Source organism: Lathyrus oleraceus, chromosome 4, assembly GCF_024323335.1.
Source record: "Lathyrus oleraceus cultivar Zhongwan6 chromosome 4, CAAS_Psat_ZW6_1.0, whole genome shotgun sequence".
In the NCBI taxonomy this organism is placed as follows: domain Eukaryota; kingdom Viridiplantae; phylum Streptophyta; class Magnoliopsida; order Fabales; family Fabaceae; genus Lathyrus; species Lathyrus oleraceus.
In genome coordinates, this window is record NC_066582.1 from 426931961 (window position 1) to 426951069 (window position 19109).

Genomic DNA, 19109 nt, shown 5'->3' on the forward strand with positions numbered 1-19109 from the left:
GAGTTCTGTTAGAACTTAGTATTTATTTGCAGTCTGGTTATCAAGGAAGAACCAGACCTGGCATAAGGCCTACTGACTGAATGTCAAACTGGATGTTATGACATTCATCATTGAAAGCAGCTGCTGAAGATTAGACATAGTGGTGTTCTGTTATACTTCAGCATGTAACTTAGTTTGTTCTTCAAGAGAATAACAGAACTAACTTAAGGCCAAATGTGTAAATGTTAAGTTGGACACTTTGACATTTATTAATGTAAGCTGTTACTGTAGTATGGTCATTTTAATCATGTACAGGTCAGCAAAATTGTACAGTCTGTTTTCTGGAAAAACAGACTCAGCATATGGACCTTGATGTCAAGCTGAATGTCGTGACATTCATGCCTGACAGCATATGCTATATTGTAGGTTGTTCAGTTTTCTGTTTCAGCTTTTTCTCAGGCTATTCTTCAGGGATTCAACTGCTGAGAGAAAATCCAGGAAATCAACAACCAAGCTACATTCAATGAACCTAACAAATAGCCTATTTGTTAGTAACCTAAATGTTGAATTTATGGGAACTTGAGTGACCTTAAATTCAGGAGAATACAGGTGCAAAAGCCCAGGTGCTGCAATATAAAAAGGAAGGCGTTTCTTCATTCAGTGTCAGGGATTTTGAGGCGTGAAGATTAAGTGTGTCCATCATACTTCACTGCTGTATTTTTGTGAGTCTAGTATTAGACGTATCTTGTAAGCCAAGCCATTATCAAGTAGATGATTGCTTTGGCATAGGGTGTTCATTGAGTTGTAAGTGTTGTGTCACTCAAAGCTTTTAAGCGTGAGTGCTGTGTATCTTGATTTAAGCTGTGAAGCATAATCAAGAGTTGTTTTTGAAGTGTGACTTCAAAGTGTCTTTAATATCACTGAGGTGATTGAGGGGGAGTGAGTAGGAACTCTGATCTTAGGTTAAGATTGAAATTGCATTGGGTAGGGATTAAGTGATAAGTTGTAAACGGGTGAGTTTAGCTTTGAATTGATACTACTAATAGTGGATTTCCTCCCTGGCTTGGTAGCCCCCAGATGTAGGTCATGTTGGACTAAACTGGGTGAACAATTACTTGTGTTATTTACTGCACTTACTGTTAAGTTCTGCATAATCCCTGTCTGTGCAGAATTGGATGTCATAACAACCAGTGTGACATCCAAAGTCTGATAACTAGAATTTCAAATCTGCTTATATCACTACTACATATAATGCTTTTAGATTCGCATGTGAAAGAGATGTAACCTCGGATATCGAGATGACGTAATGAATTGCGAGATGAAAAGATGCCACTTAACACCTCGCTTAATGAAAATTTGAGGGGTAAAATCATCTGATCATGGGTTCAAACCCCAACATCTGCATTTTTATTATTTACAAATCTTGGTGGTGTGTCCAACATAAATTCTCGATTTTGTTTAAAAACTGAGGTATAGCCTTATATTATTACGTCGGTTTTATTTAAAAACCAAGGGGTGAAGTTTTTTTATATTTTCGTTTGTACCTGAATTACATAACCATATCATAGAATACAGAACCATATTTTGCAGATTTTTGAAACCGAAACATTGTACCTGCATTAAAGAACCATATCACAGAAGAACAATAGTTTACACCAAATGACAATCCAAAATTGAACAAACCTTATAATTTTACAACAAAACTAAATCAAATGATTAACCAACAAAAGTAATTACTAAAATGGAACGTCTTGTAGGTTTTCCAAAAGTTCTATGCTAAGATTTGTCATCGGTCGTTAAACACCTATAATTTGAATAATAATTTAAACCAATTAGGATAATCAACAACAACATTAAATCTTTAGTAAAAGGAATAAAAAAGAGTGAAATGAATAATTATAAATTACTAAGTGATATAAAACATTTACTTACTAGTTTTCCCATATTCCCTCTTTATGATCACGACGAATAACATGCACATCACCTGAATCATTTTCTTCAGATGATTGACGTACAAGAGGTCTCATAGTTAACATCTTGATTTTCATCAGGAAGATATTTTCCTTGAAGTATAATTGACCATCTAGTGTTATAAGGATCAGTGACATAAAAAAACTTGTTTTACTTGGGTTTCCATGATGAATGATTTGTTCTTATAAGTTTGCTTTCGAAGATCAACTCGTGTGAATCCTAATTCATCGGTTTCTACACCAGTGTTAATGTCAATCCACTTGCACTTAAATAAATGCGCTTTAAAAGAAACAAATCAATGTCCATAATTTCCATTTATGAACCCAAAGTATGCTCTAGATGCTAGTACATGATTGTTATCTTTGACACTAGAGAAGTACATGGGTTCATATTCAACCATAACCCCACTGTTTTGCATGGTACTATGATCATCCTTCGATTTTGTATAGAATGAATATCTAGTAATATCGTATACACTCCAAGTAATTACATTAAACTTAGGCATACGTGACAACCATTTAATTGTCTCTAATGCACAAGTACCCTCTTCAGAAACACTTTCATTTAACCAAGTTATGAAAGTTTTGTCATGCTCTGTCAACAACTATTTTTCATTCATTTCGGGGTATTTTTCCTTTATAAGACTTTTGTGAGCAGTCAAGTAATGTTGAACTTCAGTCAGATTATTGAATATATACAAATGTGCTTAAAGAACTACATTTCAGCTAAAAGTTTTAACATTTAAACCTTGAGTACATCTACCATCATATTTTCCCTCATGGCGAGACTCAGGAATTCCTATAGAGTTAGCTTCTGATGAATACAACAAAACGTAAAAGATTCTTTTGTGACGTACCATCCAACGATCGAAGCTTCTGGACTAGATGGACAACTAAATGAATCATAATTGCAGCCTCATGTTCCAACTCGTCTAAATTTTCAGGATCAATTACTTTTATACATATATCATTGAAGAATAATCACAATATGGTTATATTTACCCGTACATTCATTGGTAAAATGTCACGGATAGCCACTGGTAGAAGTTGTTGCATCAAGACATGACAATCATGAGATTTTAAGCCAACTAATTTGTGATCGTTCTTTGACACAAGTTTCTTCACATTTGATGGGTGCCCTTGGGGAACTTTGATACCCCACAAACAATAAAAAAAACTTTTTTAGACAAAGTGTGACAACCTGGGGGAAAATATATTTTATTTCCTATTTCTTTTGGGATTAACTCTTGTCATATACCCATCACCACCATATCTTCACAAGATTTTTTTAGTATCTTTTATCTTGAATTTAATATTGAGAAGTGTTCCAATCAAACTATCACATACATATTTCTCCACATGCATCACATTAAGACTATACCAATATGGAAGATCAAAGAACACCGACCTCTTTTTCCAACTATTTTTCTCCACAAGCCCTTTTTTTTTACCTTTTACTTTCTTTCCAAAGACAACCTTAATATGTTGTTGTCTTTTATAAACTTCCTTCTTGGTTAAGGGCTTTGGAGAGAAATAAAACTCCTGCTCTCCGTTAAAAGCCTTCTACAATCTACGTATGGATGTTAGGTCTTACAAAAAATTGATGTCCAAGATAAACAGTATTTTTTCATGTTATAATTGGTGGTGGCATGTATCAAACTCACATATAGGACACACTTTATGTCCCTTGACGTTGTACCCAGACAAATTACCGCATGGAGGAAACTCATTAATTGTGCAAAACAACATGACATGCAGGTTAAAGTTATCACTTATATATGTATCATCCACATCAATGCCTTCCTCCTACAAAAGTCTTAAATATTTTATCTTGTTCCCAAGTTGTTTTGGACCTGAAATCATCATTGATAACATCATATATTTGCACTCCATGTACAACCATGGAGATAGGTTGTAAATTATGAGAAGAACACGACATGACGTATGGTTAGTACTCAAATTATGAAAAGGGTTCATTCCGTCGATTGAAATTCCAAGCCTACGGTTCCTCGGTTCTAGTGCAAAATCTAGAAACAAGGAATTAATTTTCGTCCATTGCAATGAATCAGCTACATGGAAATTTTTTCGATCACACACTCTTTCATTTGCATACCATCTAGTATTTTTTGCATCATTTGCATCAACAAACAATCTCTTGAACCTTTGAATTATCAGTAGGTACCACATCACCTTGGAAGGAACACCATTTCTAGTTACACTATCATCGTCTTCAACACCATTGACCTTCTTCTTGTAGCATGATTGCCCACATCTCGGGTACTCCTTCAAGTTTTCATATTCTTTCCTATATAATATGCAATCATTACTACATGCATGTATTTTGACATAATCTAAACTCATTAGACACAATATCTTCTTGGCCTCATAACTACGGTTCGACAACGTGTTACCTTCTGGAAGAATTTTTTGCAAAAATTTAAGCAACTAAGTGAAAATTTTAATCATCCACCCACCTCATGCCTTAAGATTAAATAGTCTTAATGTAGCTGACAATCTTGTAAAACTTTTGCATCCTGTATCCAACTACTCTTCCATGTATATTTGCAAAATATCTACCATATTAGCATTCTTGAAAGCATCTACCCCAATATCAGGAATCATGTATTCTAGAGTATCATTCATAAATTCATCATCTTCTTCAATTATAGGTGACATAGGTCTTTATTTTGTCACTTCATCATGTCATACCCATTTCGTGTAATTTTGAATAATTCTATCACAACTTAAATGATTGAATATTTCATCCTTTAGATGTTTGTGCATATTACAAGGACATCAAAAAAATTCCCTTCTCCTTAGGAAGGTTTTTTTCCCGTAAAATCAAGATACTGAATCATTCCATTCTCATACTCTTTACTCAATCTATTGGATTTCATCCAACTACGATCCATAATCACATACAACTTCTTAAAATAAAATAAAAATAGTACACGACCAACAATAATTACCAGAACAACAACAAATACCATAACAAGGTTATAGTAAACAATATAAGTCTCAAAAACTATAATAAAAACAACAACCACATATGGAAACAACAGCAACAACGGAACAACAACAACAAGAATAACCACAACAACAACGATGACGACGATCTACGGCTACAACATCAACGACGGAAACAACAACAACAGTAATGGAGAATTTGTACATACCGGAAATATGATGAGAGACCCAACGGAGAAGAATTTGAGCTTACTTCCTCCTTAAGGAATAAGGGTGGTGGTTCTGAGTATTGGGAAACTCCTTCATTCGCTAGAGAAGAATGAGTTCATTTCGTTTGCTAGGATGCAAAAAGTGAATGAGATAAAACATTATAATTCTGAAGGAATAAAAATTGTTTTTAGAGTTTTTATCTCGGTTTTCTTCAACAACCGAGGGATAATATCCTATGTAAAATGTATAAAAAATAAAGGCTCCTTTTTAGTTATAAATAAAACATAAAATTGCAGGAGTTGGGAATCGAAGCTGAAACACTGAATAATATTTTACGTTGGTTTTCCTAAAAAAACGAGGTGAAAGATAAAGTTTCTTAAAAAGAATTCAACACATTCTAGGTCATTTGACCTTGGTTTTTCAATAAATGAGGTGAAAGCTTCATCATGAAATATAGTATTTTTAGTAATGTATATACCAGATCCATCCAAATACATCAGACCGTCTTAACAAAGATCCTACTATATTTGACCAACCTGACCCAATTTTAACACACACCTCACACAAATCCCCCACAAATAAGTCTCCAATAGACAATAATATAACTCCTACATCACCTATTGTTGATCAACTCATTCCACCAACTAGAGTTTCTTCAAGAGTGAGTCATCATCCCTCTTATTTGCAAGACTACATTTGCAACTCTCTTGCTACATCAACTCAATCTTCCAAAGGTACTCCTTATCATTTTCCAAATTTCATCTCACATCACAATTTATCTTCCTCTCATTATCATTATGCATTGTTCTTAGTTTCTCATACTGAATCTAAAACATATGATGAAGCACATAAGCATGGGTGTTGGAAGCAAGTTATGCAGCTTGAACTTCTAGCTCTTAAGAAGACTGACACGTGGAAGATTAAGAACCTACCATCGGGAGTTACACCAATAGGTTGTAGATGGGTTTACAAAACTAAATACTTAGCCAAAGGTTCCATTGACAAATTTAAAGCATGGTCAGTAGCCAATGGATATAATCAAATAGAAGGTCTTGATTATTTTGATACCTACTCACTAGTTGCTAAACTCACAACTATCAGAAACATCATAGTTTTGGCTTCATGTATGCATTGGCGTTTACATAAACTAGATGTAAATAATGTCTTATTACATGTTAACATTCAAGAGGATGTATACATGCTTATTCCACCCGGTGTGTCTACTAGTAAGCTTAACCAAGCACGTAAGCTTGTCAAGTCCTTTTATGGGCTTAAACAAGCTAGTAGAAGATGGTATGAAAGGCTCACATCATTCCTCATTGAACATCATTATAAGCAATCTACTTCAGATCATTCTCTATTTGTTAAAAATGACTCATCATCCCTTACTATATTGTTAGTAAATTTGATGATGTCGTTCAAGATGGTAGTGATTTGAATGAGTTTAATTCAATCAAGTTAGCATTGGATAACACATTCAAGATTGAAGATTTAGGCAGCCTAAAGTATTTCCTTGGCATTGAAGTAGCACAATCAAAAGAAGGGATATTCTTAAATCAGAGAAAGTATTACGTTGATTTTCTATAAGACTCAGCTTTCATCGAATCCAAACTAGTCACCACTTCATCTAATCCTACCATCAAGCTGCATCAGAACTCTAGCAAACTTTAGCGTGACATACCTTCTTATATAAGACGTGTAGGCATATTGTTGTACCCAAATGCAACAAGACCCAACATTACTTTCTGCACTTAACAATTGAGTAAATTATTGTCAGCTCCTACGGTCACACACTTCAATGCTACATGCAGAGTTCTCAAATATCTCAAAACATGTCAAGCTCGAGGTATTCTTTTCATTAAAGATTCAACACTTCAACTGAATGGTTACTCGGATGATGACTGAGAGGGTGCATAGACACTACAAGATCAATTTCATGCCAATGTTTTTTCCTTGAAAAGTCACTTGTTTCATGGACAACAAAGAAGCAATTAACAGTCTCAAGGTCTGCCGAATACATAGCCCTTGCAGCAACCACTTGTGAACTTTAATGACTCTTATATCTCATGAATGATTTGCACATGAAATGTAACATAACTCATATGATCTATTGTGATAATCAAAGTGCTCTCCATATCGCTTCGAATCCCGTTTTTCACGAAAGGACAAACATTTGAAGATAGATTGTCACATTGTAAGAGACAAGCAAAGTCAATGTGTTATGAAGCTACTTCTAGTTAAGTCAATGGACCAACTTGCTAACTTGTTTACTTAGGCATTGCATCATCAACCGTTTAATGAATTATTAGCCAAGTTGAAGATGATATACATCTACCAACCTCCAACTCTCTCAATAGTCATCATGCAAACAAACCAAACCAGAAATCTGCATAAAATTTGAAAGAATGAAGAGCAAGATTTGTGAACTTCTTTGAACTTGAGACTTTAACAAAGATTTCAACGTAAGCTATTACTGATATATTTAGCATAAAACTGAGAGCTAGCATGCAACCTCTTGCAATCCCCGACATCATATGAATTCAAGCAACATATAGTATTCTATTTTGTGCTATGCATATTACTCATTTTTTAACCTAGTCAAGCCTGATAAAAATTACTAAAAGCAGATAATAAGCATACAATACCTGAATACCAAAATGTTTGGCAAGATAGGAGACTAATAATAACATATTTCAAATATAAACCAAAGCAGTAATACCAATATTTGATAATCAATAAAAATTGGGAAACTGACAAGCCAATATTTGCTAACATTCATCTTATAATAATATCCCAAATCTGGTAACCATATCCTCAAACCTCATGGTTGAATGCCTTGAGATTAGACTATACAACAACTATTAATTATTCATTCCTTCAATAAAACAAAGAACTTCCTTATAATTCATAATATGCCATACATGAGCTTCATATGCTTTCGGAATGATGTTAGACAAGTGATCACGATCCGTTTTGAACTTGACTGGAATTTGTGGACTCACTACCACCTTATGCATCTTGTGTGATAAGAGAAAATTGTTTTCTTGAAGTTTGATTGAGAGTTTCGGTGCAAACGTGTTACCCTAGCTTGAATGCACCATTGTTGATGATGTAACTTGTGAAGATCTTCCATGTTGATTTCTTCATCCGCCATGAGAGCTTCTCTGAAGCTTGGTTTGAAGACTGATTTTGCAGCAATGGAACATCTTCTCTGAAGCTTGGATGCAACCACTGGTACACTACATACACTCGTATGGGGCAGATGAATTGCTGCAGTTGAATGGAGCGGAAAATAGGCCCCGTAGGCGATTGATACCATAATAGAGTTGAAGTTGAACTTTGTTCATCTATCTAAATTTCTGCATTGTAGAACTTGCATGGAGAATATAGGAAGCTACCATGCAATGGTTTGTTACAAGAGTTTGTTGTAATTAGTTAGAGTTCCTAACTAACTCTCTTATCTAGCTCACTATCTTACTTGCTTACTAAACTACTTATTTACACAATGGTATGAACTCAAAAGTATACAATATCAAGTTTGGAGATAATGCACAAAAAACTTATGGAATTTGTTAAATGCCTTCTTGCTAATGAGTTACACAATCAGAAAAATATAAATCAGTCACTATATATACTATGGAGTAACATGTTTAAGGGTTTGAACTTTGAATTGTTTGGCAATATAGGATGAATAATAATAAGATATTTGAAATATAAACCAAAACAGTTATACCAATATTTGATAATCAATAAAAATTTGAAACTGATCGACAAGACAATTTTTTATATCATTCATCTTATACTAAAATCCAAAATCTGGTAAATATGCCTTAAACCTCTTGGTTGAATGCCATGAGATTAGACTACAACAAAATTAATCATTCAATCCTTCAACAGAACCAAGAACTTCCTTATAAATCATAACTTTCCATACGTAAGCTTCAATTTCTTCAAATTTTTGGGTAGTTAAATTATACCGGGCTATCTTATGACCAGCTGTGAAGAATATTTCGTTCTTCCACGCTCCAATAGGATATCCAATGTCATCTGGATGTCTTATAATTAAGAATTTAGTCCATGATTCTTTTACATCGAGTTTACCCAGAATCCACATATGATAATCATTTTCGCCATCATAACAAAGGAAAGCAACCGACTCATTTAATATCAGGAGGTGTTGGTACCTACCTTGATACTTGAAATCTGATTCTGAAGGTAAAACTGTTGGAATGAATTTCTCATTGCTAAAGTCGAACGAAAACATTTTATCTTCAAACTCCAAAAAATGGCACAATTGATAATTTGAATTAACCAGAGAATGACATCGCCAAGGCAATGACATATCGATGTCATTTAGTTTCCTCCAACTGTTATTTTTTAGGCTATATATCTCCCATAGAGGGTCGCAAATATCTACGTACTCTACGTTCCACCAACACATGTCATCGTCATCCATTAAAAGCTCCCAAAAAGAACTATCCTTCTCCGGCAAAGACAACCAGCTACGATCAGAAAATGAGTCATTAGGATAATCAACATTCCGAAGCACTTTGTAGTCGTCTCTAACACAGTCATAACCAAATGCACTTGGAGGAGAGTTAAACTCAAAGTTCTCATATGTTTGAAAGCTAGGAGGAAGTACCTTGAATTCCGTGGTAGCAGGATTCCATAACACAGTTGGTGATTCATTGCCATGATCTTGATAGAGACAAAGAACGCCATTAATACTGGAAGAACCTAACACTTCCACATAGTTATGATCCTCTTCAAAAGGAGGTGGCCAATCTATTATCACCATATCCTCAAACCTATCACCAGAAAGCTTGGACAATACATCGTCGACTTCAATTATAATCTTTAAGAGAAGAGAGGTGTTTTCATACTCCTCATTAGGTTTAAATACGAAGAAATTCGCGTGAAACATGTCCGTGAAATTAGGGTTTTGAAATAAAAGAGACCATGATTTTTGAACACATGTGAATCGTTTTAGAGGTTTAAGAGGCAATTTAGAGAGTATGGATAAAGCGAGTTCATATGGAATGTGAGAAGTATTAACCTTTTTCTTGTATGTAATGGTAGCCATAATATGAATTGAGAGAATGAGAAGAAACTGAAACAGAAAAGCTTTGAAATAAACACAAAGCATCGAAATTTTTTGCAAACCATCAAGTATATTTCTAATCTTTTTCATTTTTGGTATATACTATTTTTTAAATATGAAATTTGTTTGCTTAATTGATAAGATATTGTATTTTTCACTATTTTTAGTATATATATATATATATATATATATATATATATATATATATATGAGAGAGAGAGAGAGGGGTTTTTGAAAGGAATATCTAAAGAATGAATGATGAGAACATGAAAATGAAAATCACATGAAAAGCTTTTCATTTTTTTAATTTAAAATATTTAACGACGTGAAAATCACATGGTAAATTTGCGACGTGAAAACTACATGGTAGAACCTGATTTTAAATATTTAGCGACGTGAAAATCATGTGACAAATTTGCAACGTGAAAATTACGTGACAAAACCTGATTTTCATTTTTTTTTTAATTTTAAATGTTTAGCAACATGAAAATTACATAGCAACATCTTTTTTTAGCCCTAAATTAATCATTTATACTCATTTAACTCAACTTGCACCTATCAATTTAACTCTCTCAGCCATCCAATAAAGATGAATATTTTAATATATGATATTTGAAGGAATTTTTTTTTCAAATATACTTATATATCAAGCGATATATCCAAACTATTAACAAGTTTGCCCTTACACACATGTATTAGTCTAATACGTGCATTGGTTAGTGGCATACTTGTTGAATTATCCAAGTTGGAGCCCTTCTCATGGAAGTTGTTTTGGTTTAAGGATTCATACTTGTGAATAAATGGTTGAGTGTTCTCCAAAGAATGACTTAATCAATTAAAATTCACCACTAATATTTGACTAACCATTGACTAACTCTTGTTAATATTGATTTACTTTCAAGTCATTTACTATTATGCAATTTAAATTTCAGTCATTTATCATCCATTGTCATTTACATTTCATGTAACTTGTTTATGTTTCAAGTCATTTTCACTTTACTCAATTTACTTCATATGTAATTAAGAAACTTAACATTAAGTGTTTTTCAAGATGGAGATAATGATGAGAGTATGAAGAGAGACACATTGAGCATCCGAATGATTTGACTAAAGTTTGGTCTCAAGTTAGGATCTTTAACCCAACATGGTTGTATGACAAAAGCTAGATCAGGTGATATATCGTCTGGAATTTTCGGCCTCTCTTGCTGCAATCTCAAATGCAAATCATTTTTTGATTAGAAAATAGCATCAATCACAAAAAAACAATAGCTTTGAAAGTATGAAACTAATATATTAACTTTAATCCTTTAACAATGTCCATAACATAAAGGCTCTCCTACCACTTTGTAGTCGAGGATGTAGAAAAAATTGGTCGAGTTTCGTGATCAAATCCTTGTTTGAATTTTTCGTATCTGTAAGGTTATAAGGTCTATTACAACTATCCTTAAATCATAGTAGAGAAATTTGAATCAACATTTCTAACTTGAGGGGAAAATATAACTAGCTGATTGATGAAAAATCACTCAAATTTTTTGAATTTAGTACCTTGAAAACAGCTGCATAAGGAGCATGTAAATTGGACATTCCTTCAAATGTTCTAGTTTCTGCAGTTATCATTTCAGTCACCGATTCTTCTCTTGCAAGACCAAAAACTACATTGATTTATAGAATACAATATTTTGTTATAATTAGTCATAATTAGTTTCCTATAATTACGTTGTATCATAATTAGATAGTTGACCAAATATTACACATTGATGTATATATATTCTATTCAGATCAATGAGAAGGACACGATTTCCATTATCTTATATGGTATCAATCCTAACCTATCCCTCTCTCTAAAAAAAAATTAAAAAAAACAAACGCAGAAACGTGTTTCTTCTTCTCCCCCATTACAGTCCGCCGTCGCATGCTTCTTCTCCCTTCTTGAAGTCTACCGCCACAACAGGACTACCGTACTCTGTACCGCCGCTGCCGCCGAACACGACAACCATCCTATTCTCTCGCCTTCCGCCTTTGTTCGCGCCGTCGTCGTCGCACCTGCAGCCATGTCTGAATCATACCATTCAGAACATAGTGACGTCGATACCCACAAATCCACCGATACCCATAAATCCGCCGATATTGGTGATTCCGGTTAGCCCAAGAACACCATGTTTCGAGGTTCCAAATCGGAGTTTCATCCCGCTCTTTCCGTCTCCAATATTAGGAACCATATTCCTATTATTCTTGAGATGGAAAAAGATCAATATGGTACCTGGGCTGAACTTTTCCGCATCCATGCTTGCTCACATCGAGTCCTGCATCACATCGTTCCATCAATTGGAAAAGAGCCATCAGCCATTACTGATGCCAACCATGAACAATGATCCACTCTTGATGCCCCTGTTCTTCAGTGGATTTATTCCGCTATTTCTATCTATTTGCTGACCAATATTCTAGAACCCAACTCCAATGCAATGGAAGCATGGAATCGCTTGGAAGATATTTTTCAGGACAACAAAAATGCTCGAGCAGTCACTCTTGAGCAAGAGTTTTCTAACACTCGTATGGAGGATTTTCCCAATGTCTCCGCTTATTGTCAACGTCTTAAGATGCTTTCTGATCAGTTGAGAAATGTCGGCTCCCCTGTCAACAATCATCATCTGGTCCTTCAGCTGATCTCTGGTCTCCCAAAAGCTTACCGTAGTGTTGCTACTTTGATTCGCCAGAGCAACCCTCTTCCGACATTCTATCAGGCTCGTTCCATGCTCACTTGAAGTCGGTATGGCTAAGATAGAAAACACAAGCTCTCATGCTGCTATGCACACTACTCATTCGAAACCTACTGAAGACACCTCTCAGCGTGGCAACCGCCGCCCCGACAATTGTCCTCGCTCCCGTGGCAACTAGAGCCGCGGAGGGGGACGTGGTAACCGTAGTGCACCTCAGTATGGAGCTCTTAGCACTCCCTCACCTTGGTCCGCTCCTCCTTGGCAACAGCAACAACAGTACCCAACCTTGCAACCATGGGGTTGGACTCCACCACCATGGACTATGTCACCGTGTCTGTATCCCACCTCTCAGTTGACACGCCCTGCCAGTCCTTCTAAGTAGTCAGACATTCTAGGACAGCGTCCTCAGGTGTATGTAACCTCTACCTCATCTCAGATACTGACAGACATTGAGACTGCAATGCACACCATGTCACTCCACACTCCTGACAATCAGTGGTACATGGACACAGACACAACATCTCACACAGCCACACCACAAGGTAATCTCTCATCTTATTTTCCAGTAAGTAATTCAAATCAGAAAGTCATTGTAGGCAGTGGCCATGGAATTCCTATTCACGGCACCAGACACACACAAATAACCACATCTCACCAAACCTATCACCAGAAAGCTTGGACAATACGTCGCCGGCTCCAATTATAATATTTAACAGAAGAGAGGTGTTTTCATACTCCTCATTAGGTTTGGATATGAAGAAATTCGTGTGAAACATGTTCATGAAATTAGGATTTTGAAATAAAAGATACCATGATTTTTGAACACATGTGAATAGTTTGAGGGGTTTAAGAGGCAATTTAGAGAGTATACATAAAGTGAGTTCATATGGAATGTGAGAAGTATTACTCCTTCCGTTCCTTTTTAATTGTATTTTTTTGACTTTTTACAAATACCAATAAAACTAATCAAGTTTACTACTTTTCAAGTAATAATTATCTTTTTATCTATAATATCCTTATCTATTTATTTATATATTTAACTTTTTTTCTCTATTTAATAAATAATTAGGGGCAATTTTGACAAATGACAATTGGTGTTATCTTGAATTTTGAAAATAACACTTAAAATGAAACAAAAAATTTATGCAAAGAGACACTTGAAAAGAAACTAATGGAGAAACTTTTTTCTTATATGTTATGGCAGCCATGATATGAATCAGGAAAATGAGAAGAAACTGAAACAGAAAAGCTCTGAAATGAACCCAAAGCAAAAAAAATTGCAAATCATAAAATATATTTCCAATCTATTTTCATTTTTGGTATTTACTATTTTTTAAATATGAAATTTGTTTTCTTAATTGATAAGAAATTGTATGCCTCGCCATTTTTAGTATATATGTTTTTCAATTTTGGTATAAACTCTTTTTAAAATGTAAAATATTTGTTTTCTTAATTGATAAGAAATTATTTGTTTAATTGATAAGAAATTGTATGTCTTAATTGATAAGAAATTGTAAGCAAATGGTATTTATTTTATATTTAAACAAAGTAATCAATTTTCTATATGGGTATGGTTCTTTAATACATATGTCACTCGTTCCAAAGTAATCAATTTATTCATAAAAAAATTGTTTTAAAAAACTCACTTCTTTTAATTTTCAAAATATCAATTACTATTTTTATAATTATACTTTCTAGTTTTTTTTGTATCACTTTTAATTTAACATTTAATATTTTATATTTATAATAAAGATGGATTTTTTTTTTAAAATTTATTTATTTATTTATATTAAAAATGTTTTTTATTTTTAAAAAAATTGTTGATTTATAAATATCACAACCATCTTCCTATCGGAGATCGAACTCTAAGTTATTTTTATATACTCATCTATTAATTATGCTAACTCATTTATCCAATAAAAATGAATGTTTTGTATGATATGGAAAGAAAAAAAACAATTTCAATTATAGGTATATATCAAGCGATATATCCAAATTGTAAAAAGCAAAAAGGAAAAAATAATCAATTCAACGTGTATGACATGAAGTAGAAAACTTTAGAATGAATTTGGTTGAAACATTGATTCAACACCATTTAATCACTTTTTTTTTAAAGTCGAAATATAATATATTTGATCAATATTGAATCCACTCCAGCATAAGGTGTGCTTAGAGATTCACCAAGGTCAAATACAAATGGATACCACAAAAACATCCCTAATTATAGAATGGAGTGACGTATGAAGGTTAATTGTTTTATCGAAAAAGAAGTCACGCGTCAGAAATGTACGATAAGATTGATGTAAGTTTGGTGTCTAATATCGTAATGACGATTATTATATCTTTTCGGATAACAAATCGGTTCACAAATCCAAATCGTCGATTTGCCATGGTGTATGGGCTTTTTAATTCATTCGAGTTTGTTTCAGATCCGAAAACAACATTTTAACTTTTTTTACAATTTTTTGTTTTATTTCTATTTTTGAATAATTGTTGTATTAGGGCTTCTTTTCAGTATTTAAATACTTTTGGAACATGGCGTCATGGTTACCTTTTATTATAATAAAATTCAAGAGTTTTTTCTGGTGGAATTAGATTTTTATCTTATAGATTTGTCACTTGCAAACTTATGCATCCGTTTTAGACTTAGCGTTTGCTAATCTTTTGTGATTCCGACTACAACATGGAGTATCTAATATTTATTGTACGATTAGTCCATCAAGTACTTATATCAAGAAGATGTCTTTAACCTTTTAACTTTTAGACATCACCAATATAGGATTTTGATTTTATCCATTTTGTCCATCAATTAAAAGAATCTTGATTCTTTATTGTTGAATTAATTGAATGACGGTAAGTTTCTTTCTTTCCATATAACCTAGATGCTTGACAACTAGATGATTTGAAAAAACACTTTCAAACTTCCTTACTGAAAGAATAGAGTCCATAAAATTCAAAAGCATGTTCTGAGACATTATTTGAAAGAGTACATAATATACTCCGATCCATTATTATACACAACTCTAAAGCTTACCAAAATATTCACACTCTCTAAAAATATGACGAGATCTTTTCTCGATTTCGCATCGACCTATACATCTTATCAAGCCTGATGAAATTATTCTCCTACTTGTCATATTCTCTTTACTGGGATCTTATTATTCACAGGTTTTCACGGGAACAAAGATATTTTTAACTATGTGATTTTTTCTTAATCAATCTCTCAAGACAATAAAAAACTTAGTTGCACTACTACAAATAATATATTTTATGACAAAACTTAAATTTGTCCAACAGAAAATCGAGGTATAACCCTTGGACGGACCATATTTTAATCTTTTTAATACAAAAATATTGTATATTCTCACGCTTGATATAGATAACTGAGGGGACAACTAAAGGTTGGATGATTCACTCGAGTGAAGAGAGAAGAACAAGAGGAATTCTAATGGTGTGATTGAAATTTGTTTATCAAGATTGCAGCGGAATTCTCCATAGATTTTGGTAAATTTCTAACAATACTCCTCAATAAGTTTATATATGAAGAAATTATTACCGAACATGTTGATAAAATGAGAATTTTGGAGTAAAAGAGACCATAACTTTTTGAACCCATGTGAATCGTTTTAGGTTTAAGGAAATTTGGAGAATATACAAAGCGAGTTTGTATGGAATGCGAGAAGAACTACTATAATTTTTATATGTTGTTGATGCAGTCATATTATTGTTTCAGGCGAAAAAAAGATAATGAATAAAAACTGAAATAGAAAAGCTCTCAAATAAACACAAAGCAAAGAAAGGTTGCTAACTATGAAATATATTTCCAATATTTTTCATTTTGGTATATATATATATATATATATATATATATATATATATATATATATATATATATATATATATATATATATATATATATATATATATGTATATATATATATATATATATATATATATATATATATATATATATATATATATATATATATATATATATATATATATATTATTGTGTTTATTTGCTTAGCTAATAAGAATTTTTATTCATTTTTGGTGTAATTGTTTTTTCAATTTTGGTATAAACTAGTTTTAAAAATGTGAGATGTTTGTTTGCTTAATTGATAAGAAATTTTTTGTTTAATTGGTAAGAAATTGTATATCTTCAATTTTAATTAATAAGAAAAATTCAAAAATTGTGTGCAAATGATATTTAATTCTTTATAAAAAATTATTTAGTTCATCTTTATATCTTTTATATTTATGATATTTTAATATATGTCATATGTTTCAAAGTAATTAACTAATTTATATTTTTTTTTAAAACTCACTTATTTTATTTTTTGAAATATTTATTATTATTATTTCAATTATACTTATTATTTGTACCATTTTTTATTTTTTATTTATATTTAACAGTGATATTTTAATATATAATATTTTAGTAAAAAGACAATTCAAAGTATAAGTCATATATAAAAAGTTATCTTTGTATAAAATAAAAACGCAGTGGAAGAGACATTGTATAGTGTAAAATAATTCATATATTTTAGTTTAGATTTTTCTTTTAGTTAGGGAGCCATAAATATTAACTATATTATTATAATTAAAATTCATAAAATTTAAATATAGTTTTAAAGGCAAAAATAACTTCAATACAATAATAAAATTGGAATATATAAATAGAGATATTCAATCTCGAATTAAAGTAAGGTGTCTTCCACTCTTTTAAGGATTTGAATTGTTTGATTATCGGAAATTTACTTCTCAAATATTGATGTTTATTATGAAATTAATAAGAAGCAATATAATAGAAGAGTAGAGACGAAGGAGAAAAGGAGAGAAATATAGTTTATTATATTATTCTCATTCCGAATGTATCTTTCGAATATAATATGAGTCCTCCATATAGCATATATGTAATGAATGAAAAATCAATATAGAATTCACTCATTTATGGATATCCACAAGCATATAATTTATAACACTCCTCCTCGGATGTATATCAAGAATATGCCTCATTAAAACTTTACTAGTAAAAATCCAGTAAAAAAAATTCTAGTGAAAGAAAAAGAGTACACCATTCTTACTGAGGGAACTGCCTCTATACTAACCAATAGAAATTATTACAAATAAGGAAGGAAATTATTTGGGATGTTCGATTAGGATATGCCTCGTTAAAACCTTACTAGAAAAAACTCAGTGAGAAAAAATCTAGTGAAGGAAAAAGAATATAATATCCTTTTACGATAAATTCATTTCTCCCCCTCGGCTGAGCGACCATTTATTCGATGATGAAGATCAATCTTCTGTACTAGTTGTCTAAAAATTCTATTTGGGAGTAACTTTGAGAAAAAGGTTTAGAAGGTTATCACATGAACGAAGTCGTTGGATGTTTATATCGCCACTTTTCTAAAGATCATGAGTGAAAATGAACTTTAGAGAAATATGTTTTGTTTGGTCTCTTTTAATGTAACCATCTTTCAATTGAGTGATGCATGCATATTATCTTCATATATGATTGTTGTATTTATTTTTTCAGAAGTCAAACCACAAGTCTTTTGTGTGTGTTGAATTAGAAATCTCAACCAAATGCATTCTCAACTTGCATCATGTAGTGCTAAATATTTCTTCATGATTAGATGAAATTGTTGTTATAGTTTGTTTCACAGGTCTCCATGAAATAGTTGTACCATCATAAGTAAACAAATAATATTTGTGCTCTACCATTATAAGGGCCTGACAAGCAACATGTTTCTACATAACCTGTTAGTTATAATTTGGATACTTTGGAATAAAACAAACTCATGTTCATTGTACTCCTAAGATAACAAAGTATATGTTTATCTTTGTTCCAATGTCTCTATGTAGGTGAAAGATTGTATCTTGCTAATAGATCGATATATCATGGCATGTATACTTATCAAGATATATTAATGCTTGAACTATATTAAGACATGGTACTTCTGGACCAACTGATTTTTTATCCTCTTCTCGAAGTCTTAAAGGATCTTTTTCCCATCCAATGATCTAACATCATTGGGGTAGACAACATACGAGATTTGTCCATATATAAATGTTTCATCACTTTTTATATAAAACCTTATTGGTGTACGAAAATTCCATTGTCTAAATATTCACTTTGTAAGGACATTGTCTTTTCCAAGT

The 19109-nt window shown here is 32.4% G+C and overlaps 2 protein-coding genes across 2 annotated transcripts; both read right to left on the reverse strand.

The window, feature by feature from the left end:
* Nucleotides 1–8840: 8840 nt before the first annotated feature.
* LOC127135622 (putative F-box protein At4g38870) lies at nt 8841–10290 on the reverse strand. The gene is made up of 2 exons (XM_051062283.1): nt 9769–10290; nt 8841–9628 (listed from the first exon to the last, which is right to left on the reverse strand). Exons 1-2 carry the CDS (start codon nt 10270–10272, stop codon nt 9602–9604), a joined length of 531 nt encoding a protein of 176 aa, XP_050918240.1. The 5' UTR covers nt 10273–10290; the 3' UTR covers nt 8841–9601.
* A 983-nt stretch (nt 10291–11273) lies between these two features.
* On the reverse strand, nt 11274–12280 carry LOC127137810 (serine/threonine/tyrosine-protein kinase HT1). The gene is made up of 3 exons (XM_051064232.1): nt 12190–12280; nt 11773–11879; nt 11274–11432 (listed from the first exon to the last, which is right to left on the reverse strand). Exons 1-3 carry the CDS (start codon nt 12278–12280, stop codon nt 11274–11276), a joined length of 357 nt encoding a protein of 118 aa, XP_050920189.1.
* Between the last annotated feature and the right edge of the window lie 6829 nt (nt 12281–19109).